This window comes from Pongo abelii, chromosome 10, assembly GCF_028885655.2.
Source record: "Pongo abelii isolate AG06213 chromosome 10, NHGRI_mPonAbe1-v2.0_pri, whole genome shotgun sequence".
Lineage (NCBI taxonomy): Eukaryota > Metazoa > Chordata > Mammalia > Primates > Hominidae > Pongo > Pongo abelii.
In genome coordinates, this window is record NC_071995.2 from 66881232 (window position 1) to 66894081 (window position 12850).

Here is a 12850-nt window from a genome sequence, read left to right on the forward strand (position 1 = left end):
ACCTGTAGTCTCAGCTACTCGGGAGGCTGAGGCAGGAGAATCGCTTGAACCCGGGAAGCAGAGGTTGCAGTGAGCCGAGATTGTGCCATTGCATTCCATCCAGCCTGGGCAACAGAGCAGGACTCCACCTCAAAAAAAAAAAAGTTGAGGGAGAAATTTTCAAAGTGTTAATTTCATAGTTCACATTTCATAGTAAGGGGTCATAAAATACTATCAAAAGTTAAAATATATACACATAAAATGACTACAGTTTCAAAGTTTTTAATAATCTTTTTTCTTAACTTTAGAAAAATCTGATCATCAAGCTGGGCACGGTGGCTCATTCCTATAATCCCAGCACTTTGGAAGGCTGAGGCAGGTGGATTGCCTGAGGCCGGGAGTTTGAGACTAGCCTGGCCAGCATGGTGAAACCCTGTCTCTACTAAAAATATAAAAATTAGCCAGGTGTAGTGGCAGGTGCCTGTAATCCCAGGTACTCGGGAGGCTGACGCAGGAGAATCACCTGAACCTGGGAATTGGAGGTTGCAGTGAGCCGAGATTATACCACTGCACTCCAGCCTGGGCAACAGCGAGACTCTGTCTCAAAAAAAAAAAAAAAGAAAAACAAATGTGATAATCAATTTCTTATTTTGAGAAAGTATCAATTTCACCAGTTATTTTAGTTTCACTTCAGTTTTATTCTTCTGTTAATTCAAATAAAATAAAATTTCATACAATATAACATATGACACATTTTATTTTATATTCTTTTAATTCCTCTGATTCTCTTACTACAGAAATATATAGATGTCTAGAATGATGTCTGGCAAATATTAATGATGGCTATTTCCGGGTACAGTATTCTGAATGATTTTTATTTCCTCTTATTCTTTTTAAAGAAAACCTATGTCATTTTTACAAAAATATTAAAATCATGATCTTTCAGGGAAACAAGTATGTAACCAAAGTATTTTCTGTGTGTCTCAATAGTCCACAACAAATCACAAGTTCTCAATTGCAAGGGTAAATAAAAATCTTGAAAATAAGATAAAGAACCAACTAAGCGTCAGATAATTTTTTAAATGCTGAGGTAAACAGATGAAATTTCAGAGGCAGTTAAACAAAATCCTCCTTTCTTTTTGGGCCATCTTTTCCTGCCTCTGTAACAGCAGATTTATGCCAAATATTATTCAAATTAATTCTTTCCAACCTTAATATAAATGTTTCAAACACTCATTCATGTTTTATGTATAAACCTCCCTTCATTGAAAATTAAGTCTTTGACAGGAAACCCTGGAGAGTCCAAATTTTAAAAAAGAATGTGGTCAAAAGAGTCTCCAATTGCCCAGGCAGCCTTTCACCCAGCATGCTGGCTTCCTTCCTGTGAGAGCACAGACTCAGGGAGAAGCCCTCATGAAGAAACGGGGGCCTGATGGACATACCGGCCTCCGGAGACTCTCACTCCATCTCCTTCATCCGGTGGTTAAAATGGCAATCACCCAGAAAGCAGAAAATACATTCTCTATCAGCTACAGTTCAATTCAGTCAAGTTGGAATTTGCCACACAGATACAAATGAGTGTTCTGGTTCTTCACAGAATGTTTATTTAAAAAAATAGAAAAAAATTTTTGAAGGAACAATCCACAACCCAGGCAGTGTTGTGGGGTGTGTGTGTGTGTGTGTGTGTGTTTGTGTGTGTGTGTGTGAGAGAGAGAGAGAGAGAGAATCTTCAGCTCTCCTAACAATGGAATCTGTTTTTGAAATGCTACCCTGTGATGCAGCTTCTTGGGGGAAAGTCATCGGGCTGTGGGGCTCCACAGTGGTGTGTGTGTTATAGATTAAAGTTATTTGTCTGACCTGCCTAGCTAATCCTTCTTCTTCAAATATCAGCCTAAACATGACATTTATCTAGCATACTTTTCTTGGCCTCCCAAGTCTGGGTTCACCATGACACCTGTGTTATCTAATGCGGGTCACACACATTACAATCACTTGGCTGACCTTGACTGACCTCCCCTTCTCCAACTCCACCGTTGAAGCCCCAAAGTCAGGGACCCTCACGGTTTTTCTCTGTATCCCTGTGTTCTTGGTGTAGCTTGTCCAGCTCCTGGTATATCATGTATTCAATAAATAATTGCTAATAAACTACTGTTGAAAATTCATTATAAGATCAAGACTATCCTGAGGAAGAACTTTCTAAAATTCACATGAGGACTTCAGGTGCTTTGTAAGGGGAGATGTACAAATGATCAAGCTATTTTATCTGAAGGATTTTTAAATACCGAACAAATTTTACAGAGGTACAGGCTAACAATTCTGCTCATGACAGGCACTTGGGATATCTGGTCACCCTGGCCCAGCCTCACCAAAAAGTTAACTAATTTAAAACATGCTTAAAATGAACTAGATATTTCACTTGGAAAACAATGAGCTCTGCCTAAATCTAAAAAGAAAGAATTTAATTATGCAAACCACATAGTGTTACTGAGGACATTTTGCTATCACCTGGGATAGTGGTAGAAAAAGGAGCTTGGGAAGTGGCATTTAGAAAGACAAGCTTTAATGTTGTGTTTTGGTTTAATGATAAGTTGGGAACCTCTACTGCGTGTTGACTGTACTTCCCAGATTTTCCAGAACGGCCATAATTTCACATATTGTGTCCCACTGTCTGTGTAAACCATTAAAATACCCCCTAAGTAAAACATTTAGACATGCAAACTACATCTCATCAACTGTCTCTTATACTTAGAAGGTGTGTGAAAATCATTTATCCTTTATCTCTTTATTTTTAGGTTGACAAATATGGCCACTATTACCCAGGGAATGTTTTTTCTTTTCAACCTATATTTCTGGAATACAATAAACTATAAACCAATGCCACAATCATAAAATTCTAAATGTGATGCGAATTTTTCAAAAGTGAAACTGCCTTTGCAAAAATCATAACAGTGAGAAAATTATGGCAATGAAAGAGATCTGATGAAACCAACTCCATCTTGCGTCTAACCTTCAAGCTATCCTTGTTCATTCCTGGGCATAGGCTAAACTAACATAGTTCATAGTTTGACTTTGAAACAAAGATGATAATAGCCTTTTCCTGAATGTAGGACTAACAAATTAGCCACAAGGTTAGAAATTACGGTTTAGGAGTTATGCAGCCAGAGGCCACAAGATTCCAAGCCTCCCCAATTGCTCGGAGGGATAATATCACTATTGTAAAACCTAAGATATTTTTTAGACCCTGCACTGGATGGATCTGCTGGCACCACCCACATCGATAAACTGGTTCATCTGGTCTTGTGGCCCCCACCCAGGAACTGACTCAGCACAAGAGGACAGCTTTGACACCCTATGATTTTGTCTCTGACCTGACAATCACCACTCCCTACTGTCTCTCCCCCAACCCACAAAATTATCCTTAAAAACTCCCAGTCTCTGAATTTTCGGGGAGACTGACCTGAGTAATAGTAAAACTCCGGTCTCCTGTTCAGTTAGCTTTGCATTAATTAAACTCTTTCTCTATCGCAGTTCCCCTGTCTTGATAAATCTGCTCTATCTGGGCAACAGGCAAAATGAACCTGTTGGGCAGTTACAAAAGCCCATATGAAGTCTATCTTAGTAAAAATACTTCATTGCTCTTTAAGAAATTAAAGCTTAAAAAAATTCCTACCCCCCATCTCCCCAAAAAAGCAGAATTGCAATTTAGGCTGGGCGCAATGGCTCAAGCCTGTAATCCCAACACTTTGGAAGGCCAAGGCCAGAGGATCGCTTGAGGCCAGGAGTTTGAGAACAGCCTGGGGAACACTGTGGGACCCCATCTCTACAAAAAATAAAAAACTTAGCCTGGTGTGGTGGCACACACCTCTAGACCTAGCTATGTGGGAGGCTGAGGCAGGAGGATTGCTTGGACCCAGGTGTTTGAGGTTACAGTGAGCCATGATCACACCAATGCATTCTAGCCTGGGTTACAGAGCGAGATCCCAACTCTAAAATAAAAAATAATTGCAATTTAGTTAAATTATTTTACAAGTATATTCAATAGTTACTCCTACAGTACAGTATTTAAGACCATTGGCCCTGAGGTCAAGGAAACCTGGGTTTGAACCCAGGCTCTGATCTATGATACTTTGCTTAATGTTACTAGGGTTGGCTTAAAACTCTAGGCACTCAATTCTTTTTTTAGGACAGGGTCTTGCTGTGTCACCCAGGCTGAAGTACAGTGGTGTGATCATGGCTTACTGCGGCCTCGACTTCCCAGGCTCAAGCAATCCTTCCACCTCAGCCTCCTGAGTAGCTGGGACCACAGGTATGCACCATCCCACCTGGTTAATTTTTAAATTTTTTTTTAGAGACAAGGTCTTACTATGTTTCCCAGGCTAGTCTTGAACTCCTAGCCTCAAGCAATCTCCCCATCTTGACCTCCCAAAGTGATGGGATTATAAGTATGAGCCACCATGCCTGGCCTAGGCACCCAATTCTTTAAGCACACAGTCATGCCTTGCTTTAATATTTCCATTAGGCAGGAATTAAAGATGTCTTACCAACCTAGAGATTACCCAAGAAAAGTATTTTTTCTGCAAAATTTGAAAAACATGGGATAGAAGACAAGCACAAAACAAAGAATAGGGAGGGCTGGGGAAGATTTTCCCAGGCTTCTCTTCTGCATCCACATTTAGGCTGAGGATGTTAGATGCTCCTGGTTTCAGGGCATGGTCCCAGTTTTCAGTACAGCTCTGATTTTAGAGTATTGGTTATAGTCTACTACACAGCAAGCCAGGAGCAGAATGAGGTGATGGGGGAAGGTGAGGAGACAAGGATCCTGTTCCCAGGCAATCTGAATATCTGTAGCATATGGGAATGGCAAAGAACCCCATTCAGCCTGCACTGGCATCAACCCTTCCAATTAAAAAAAAAAAAAAGATTCAACTGTAGGTATGCCAAGTGATGCCAATTAGGAGCTTGCGTAAATTAAACCTAGAATTGAGGCTTCAATCCAACATGTCAATATGTGTGCAAATAATGTGTGTGCCTGGATGAACCAGAAAAACACCTACTAGTCTTATTAAAATGAGAAAGAACCCCAGAAATGTTTCTCCCATCCTGCTCCAAAAAATGAATAAACATTGGTGACAAAGGCTCACCACGAGTGCTTTGTCTGTTAGCTCCCCAGCAGTCAAGGAGAGAGAAGTAAAGAGTAGGGGAAAGAAAGGGACAGGTAGGTGACTGGAAGATACTTATTCCAGTGTTGCCCTCTAAGAGCTTGCTGCTCTTTTACATAACAGCAAGCCCAAATCCTCTCACCAAATGGTGCTGGAACAACTTAGTATCCAACCAAGTGAAATTAATTTGAGATAGATCATAGATCTATACTTAATAACGAAAACCATAAAACAGAACATTTTAAAAACAGAGAAGAGAGAGTAAAGGAGTGGATCCACAGCTGGGCAAGGCTTAGTGTTCAGGCTCTGGGTTCCCACAGCTGGTGACCAAGCACAAACCTGGGCCCCCTTCATGGTACATGGGACTAATAAACATGCCTTCTGCAGAGGTGATCCAAAGAAGCGAGGCCTAAAAAGCACTTATTGTCATCTGTGCTCCATAAATGTTAGCTATTGTTATTATTTTCTTGTAAAGCACTGTTTGAGGAGGCAACTTGCCAGCCTGATTAATGTGGCATAGTGAGCCTGTGCCATAGAAAGCATGTGAGACAATGGAAGGTCACTGAAGACAAGAAAAATATCTACAGTATGAGCCATGATCCTAGTAGAACAATGACCTTTGCAAGAATAAGAGAATATGTGAAATTCATGCAAAATGAGGAGTGAGTTTAACTTTACTTATTTCGTAACAATACTTGGCTGAAAATGGGCCATTTTAAGTTGATTTTGCTACCCAAAGTTTGCTTTTGGCATTCCTGAGTGTAGCCAGGTGAATTAGCCTGAACCCTCAGCATCAATCAAATGAACCTATCGTCACAACTCGTAAGATGTGTATTAGCCACATTAAATTCAACAAACGTTTAGATTTAATTTCCAGTTTGAAGTAAAGACAGGGACTAGAGGTACAACTGCAATGATACTATAAAGAAGCAAACCAAAAATCCAGAATATGTGGCATTCTACAGGGCAGACAACTGATTGGGCCCTTTATCAAGCCTAGTATCATAATAAAAAGATACTGGATTAAATGAGATCCAATAGATCCAACATATCCACTAAATGTGATGCATGGGCCAGGACTGGATCCTGATTTGGGTAATTTTAGAGATATTTGAGGACAACTGGAGAAACTAGAAAGTGGGGGATAAGATAAAGATAGGATAAAGATTTATTGGTACAAAAAGGTAGCTAGTATTTACTTAAAAGTGTTGCAAATAGCATAGTCTCTTTTGGTAAAAGTACATGCACACACAAATATCTGGAAAAACAAATAAGAAATTAAGAGCACTAATTTTGGGAAGGTCAGTATATAATGTTTTGTTTATACTTTTTCTAATATGAACATATGTTGATTTTTTAATAATTTTTTTCTTTTTTTTTTTTTTTTTTTGAGACATTCTCACTCTGTCGCCCAGGCTGGAGTGCAGTGGCGTGATCTTGGCTCACTGCAACCTCTGCCTTCTGGGTTCAAGTGATTCTCCTGCCTTAGCCTCCCAAGTAGCTGGGATTACAGGCGCCCACCACTGCACCCAGCTAATTTTTTGTATTTTTAGTAGAGACGGGGTTTCACCATGTTGGCCAGGCTGGTCTTGAACTCCTAAACTCAGGTGATCCACCCACCTCAGCCTCCCAAAATGCTGGGATTACAGGCATGAGCCACCATGCCCGGCCTGCTGTTTTTTTTGTTGTTGTTGTTTTGTCTTGCTTTTAACATTTATTTTAGTTTCAGGGGTACAAGTGCAGATTGGTTCTATAGGTAAATTGTGTGTTGTGGGGATTTGGTGTATGGATTATTTCATCACCCAGGTAATAAGCATAGTATCTAACAGGTAGGTTTTTTATCCTCACCATCCTCCCACCCTCCATCCTCAAGTAGACACTGGTATCTATTGTTCCCTTCTTTGTGCCCATGTGTATTCAATGTTTAGTTCCCACTTATAAGTCAGAACATGCGGTGTGTGATATTCTGTTTAGTTTGCTTAGGATAAGGTGAAAAGTGCATGATCTTGTTCTTTTTTTATGGCTGCATAGTATTCCATGACGTATATGTACCACATTTTCTTTATCCAGTCTACCATTGATGGGTATCTAGACTAACCCTATGTCTTTGCTATTGTGAATAGCGCTGCAGTGAACATATGTGTGAATGTGTCTTTATGGCAGAACAATTTATATTCCTTTGGGTATATATTGGGATTGCTGGGTTGAATCGTAGTTCTGTTTCAAGTTCTTTGAGAAATCGCCACACTGCTTTCCACAGTGGATGAACTAATTTACATTCTCACTAGCAGTATAAGTGATCCCTTTTCTCTGCAGCTTCATCAGCATCTGTTATTTTTTGACTTTTTATTAATAGCCATTCTGACTGGTATGAGATGATATCTCATTGTGGTTTTTGATTTGCATTTCTCTGATGATTAGTGTTGTTAGACACTTTTTCATATGCTTTTTGGCCACCAGACAATTTCTAATTTAAAAAAAGACCCAATTCTAAAACAAGGCATAAATAAGTAAAATAAAAATACATGGGGGAAAATGGCAGGTGTAATCAGCAGAGCTGAGTCTCCCTGATGCCCCTGATGCTCCTGTCATCTAGCCATAGTATTAAGTGTGGAAACACACACACACACACACACACACAGTGGGGGTGGGGTCCCATTTTAAAAATAGTGTGGCCAATTCTGTCCACCCTGCCACTCAGTGTGTATGTGTTCCCTGCTGGGATTCTCCACCTAAGGTCCGTAAACTCCTAGGTAATCCACAGACCCTGAAGTCAGGTCAAATTTATAACAGAATAACAAGGAATACATCCAAAAAAGGTTAAGAATCACTGCCCTAAAATGTTAGCTCCATTGCTTCTTAAAAATGCTTTCAATTTCAAAAGATCTATGGGAGGAAAAAGGGGGTTGTTAGATCCTGTATTCAGAAGGACTTCTCTGCTCCAATGTTAAGCCATCACTTTCTTCAGCTCCTAGCGGCATGGGGAGGGCAGAATAGATAAGGTCTCAAATTCAGAATAATAAATCTTACTAGCCCCATAGAGCCCCCAGACATTGCCACGAGCTGGGTCACATAAGGGGGTAAAAGTGCTTCAGATTCCCACCCCAAAATACACTGGGACTTTTCCCCGCTGCCTAGTCTCAGCCCTCAGCATTTCTCAAAGAATCAGAGTGCACTAGCGAGCCCTGATTTGAACGATACACCAACTACCCAGACAGCAAGATGCCAGAAATTTAGGAAAGTGCATGGAAAGAATAAATAAATTTGGGGGTAGGTGACGGAAAGGACTCTTGCTTATCTTTGGGAGTTTCAGTTCTGAGGACTAATTTCTGAGTAGATGGCTAGAACCTCTGAAATGCTAGCAATAAATAAACTACTAAAGACAATGAATGCCATATGTCTCTTGTTACAAATGCATTCTGAGTCAGGCGCGGTGGCTCACACCTGTAATCCCAGCACTTTGGGAGGCTGAGGTAGGCGGATCACCTGAGGTCAGGGGTTCAAGACTAGCTTGGCCAAAATGGTGAAACCCCCATCTCTACTAAAAAAAAACAAACAAAAAAACAAACAAAAAAAATTAGCTGGGCATAGCGGTGCACGCCTGTAGTCCCAACTACTTAGGAGGCGGAGGCAGGAGAATTGCTTGAACCTTGTAGGCGGAGGTTGCAGTGAGCCGAGATCATGCCATTGCACTCCAGCCTGGGAGACAAGAGTGAAACTCCATCGCAAAAAAAAAAAAAAAAAGCATTCTGAGGGAACTTGATCAAGGGACCTTGATCAATAGACAAGATAGCAAAAGGAAAAGGCATTCTGAGCTGCTGTCTATAACGAACAGTTGTTTTATTAAAACTAACTTTGGTCAGACTCCTTGCAATGTAGTCTTTTTTAAAGAAACCACCCGTGATGCTCAAAAAGTCACAGATGGACTAAACTTGCACCCACCCCAAAATCGGGTTCAAAGACTTTTCCTTTGCTAGGGGCAGGTGCTTGCATCTTAGCTGCAGCTGCAAGAAGTATCCTCTCTCAGCAGGACAGGTTGGGCAGCATGTCCGGCAAGGGCAGGCAGAGTGTACCATGAAGGGTAGATCCAGTTCCTGTAGAGTTTGGGGAGGGCTTAAGCCAGATCAGGAAGCTCAGCACTGATTAGAGCATGCCACCTGTACTATTGCAAATCCAGAAGTGTGTTAACAAGTCAGCAGGTAGTACTTACTGGAATATGCATGTAAATGAGAAAGTCCCTAAAGTTATAAGTTATGTTTTACAGGGTAATACCCATATTCCTGTGCAAAGTTTCCTTACTGTGATGGATGAGGACTCTTTGATTGCTCAGTTTTATAGAGTCCTGGTAAACAGAAAATATTTCAGTTGTCATGGTCTCAAAATATTCTGAGGAAGCAAGGTGAGAAACAGAGGTGAACATCTTCAACTGCCTGGCAAGAATGGCTGGGTAGGTAACAGTGGTAAATGGTATTTTGTAGAACCTAAAAATAAAAGGAGAGTTTATCTCTGCTAAGTTGGAAAAGAGGCAAGGTATTATTAAGGAATTTAAAATTGTGTTTTGTTTTTTTTTTTAGATGGAGTCTCACTCTGTCGCCTAGGCTGGAGAGCAGTGGCATGATCTTGGCTCACTGCAGCCTCCACCTCCTGTGTTCAAGCAATTCTCCTGCCTCAGTCTCCCGACTAGCTGAGATTACAGGTACGCGCCACCACACCTGGCTAATTTTTTGTATTTTTAGTAGAGACAAGGTTTCACCATGTTGGCCAGGCTGGTCTTGAACTACTGACCTCAAGTGGTCTACCTGCCTTGGCCTCCCAAATTGCTGGGATTATAGGTGTGAGCCACTGCACCCAGTCAAGTGTTTGTTGAATGGTGAGTAGGAGAGAATCATAAGTGTGACTGTCTAAACTGGAGCACTGAAGACACTGAGTATTAGATTTAAGAGAGAGTAACAAAAGCATTTGAAAAGCCAGATCTCAGGAATTTGGGTAGCTATTTGGGAGTTTCTGATGGTTGTGGGTTCGGATACAATACAGCTCCTTTGCTGGGTCACCTTCATCCTGACCAGGAGGTGGGAAAACTCAACCCAGAAAGGAGATGCAGGGATTGGCTGGCAGAAGTTCAGGGCTGGGGAACTGTTGTTCTTCCGGCCCCAAACACAAAACAAGCTCCAGCTACTCTGACAGGGTGCCGGGTACACAACCATACAGCTGTGGTGGTTGTTGGACCCTGATTCCTTAACTTCCCACAGGTCTCACAGGAAGACCTCTCTGGGCCTTGCTTCTTTGCTACAATGCATGCTGGAGACTTCTCCAAGCTTCCTCGGTAGCATTTATACAGGGCTCAAGAGACCCTAGGGGAAGCTTCTCTGGTGACATTTCAGAAATTCAAGCCACATACGTACCTCATCTCCATGCATATTTGCCACGTATTTGAACTCTGGAATCCCAATTCTGTGTTCCTTTGGAAACCGCCCCACAACAAGAACCCACAGGTTTCTACCTTTACAGGAAAAGAAGAAAAGATGGAAAAGTAAGTTGTCTCTTAAAATGACAAATGAACTCTGGTGAGACTAGGAAACAGGATGCTGCTTCCCCCACTTGATCGCCTGTTTCACGGTGACTTAAGTTTGACTAACATCTCCGGGCTTAAAACACTCATCGTTCACTGCCAGAATTTATGGAAACCCTTTCAATTCAGCACAAATATTTCACTTATTATTTTAGAATGTGATTTTTAAAAGCTGAAGACTTATTAGGCGATGTAGATCTTACTCTTCTAAAATGTGTATATACTTTACTCTGAGATCCTGGAGCCTCTGAGATCCTGGAGCCTCCTAGGATCTTCTAATTCACACAATTATATAAAGTTAAATTATAATTGATGGTTGACTGGGAGGGTGTCATAACTCGCAGTACAAGGAAAGAAAAAAAACAACAGCAATAAAAGTAACTCAGGGCCAGGCACGGTGGCTCACGCCTGTAATCCCAGCACTCTGGGAGGCCAAGGCGGGCAGATCACGAGGTCAGGAGATCGAGACCATCCTGGCTAACACAGTGAAACCCTGTCTCTACTAAATATACAAAAAATTAGCCGGGCGTGGTGGCGGGCACCTGTAGTCCCAGCTACTCGGGAGGCTGAGGCAAGAGAATGGCATGAAACCGGGAGGCAGAGCTTGCAGTGAGCCAAGATCGTGCCACTGCACTCCAGCCTGGGCGACAGAGCGAGACTCCGTCTCAAAAATAAATAAATGAATAAATAAAATTAAAAAAAAGTAACTCAGAAGGGAGATTGTTTTTAAAGCAGGAGATCCTGAATTCTGTATTTAAATGCTGATGTGACACAGCCCCTTGGGAGCATCCTTGATATGTGTGAATCCTGTCAGGTGAACTGGGAACCACAACCCAAAGAAAGCGTCTAAGTCTTAGCTCTGTGTGATCTGGGCAAGAAAGGGCAGAGACGAAAGCTCACTGAGGATTTGCTTTGTGCAGATATTATGTGTGCTGCTTTGGCTCAGGTAATCTCAAGTAATCCCTTGTCATGACCCACTGAGACGGATTATTAACCAAACTTTACAAATGAAAAAACTGATCTTCAAAAATATTAAGTAAAGGGCTTATGATCACACCGCCAGTCAGAGGCTGTGATTTGAGCCCCTGAGCCAAGAACTGAACTCTGGTCTATTTGACTTCAATTCTAGTGCTCCTGCCACTAACAAAAACTGCTTCTCTCTTAAGAGGCTTGGTTTCCTAACCAGTAAAAATGACGAAGTCCCTTTCAATTTTAAAATTGTCTGGCACTTTTAATACAGTTTACCTTAGAGATGTGGGCATGTTTGACACCCGTCATGTATGTACAAAGTTTAAATATCTGGAATAATTAAGCCTCTGTGGAATTTAAGAGCCCAGGAGAGGAATTTCACAGCAACCAATGGGCAAATGTTGAGCAGGTTTCTGCAGAATTTCAGATCTAGCTCTTTAAATCAGGAGTCCCACAGACTGGGGAGCATGCAATTGCCATCAGGGACTCAGGGAACAGCAGATACTGGGCTTGTTATTTTCAACATTTATTCATAATTTATTATAACAATATTTTATGGAAATTTGTCATAAGGTGATGCTTTAAATTTAACTGCAGGAGTTCTCAGAAAACACCCACAAAATGCAGTTTATATGATTTATGTCCCCTGTTCAGTGCAGTATTCTTATTCATACATCTATTTAATGAATACTACTATAACCAGGCACTGAACCTGGATCAGATTGCACAAATAAGCCACATGCTCTATGCCCAATGAATTTCTGATCTATCGGATAACAGTAACACACAAGCATACACTAGAGTGTGACATATCATAGATGTGTGTGTAGTGTACTGTTGTGGGCACAGAATTTAAAAAGAAATTTTTTCCAAGGAGGGGGCTGATGAAAAGCCTTACAGATGCAGGGTTTTACAGATGATGCCTCTACTCAAGGTTCTGAAGAGTGATTCCGAGTTTGCCATGTGGACAAGTACACTACATGTGGTGATTCCCCATCAGAAGCATTTGATTAACCAATTTCATTAACCTTCCATTCCCCAACCCTGTCAATTCTTTGTTGTCTGGAGCTTTACTTCTACAAAGTTACCATTTTCATATGAAACAAGGGACTTTTCATGAGTGAGCTGTTATACCTGGCTTTTAAAGTTTGTTTCTGAGGAATTCTTTTGTGTT

General features: G+C 41.2%; 1 protein-coding gene across 2 annotated transcripts in view; it reads right to left on the reverse strand.

Moving 5' to 3' along the window:
• Positions 1-12850, reverse strand: part of CPM (carboxypeptidase M) — an 80116-nt gene that overhangs the window by 24178 nt on the left and 43088 nt on the right. Inside the window, 1 exon segment of one of the 2 annotated variants that reach the window (NM_001131187.1) lies at positions 10541-10638. The exons of the other annotated variant lie outside the window; for it this stretch is intronic. Within the exon segment in view, the coding sequence (NP_001124659.1) occupies positions 10541-10638 (98 nt within the window). 2 annotated transcript variants of the gene reach the window in all.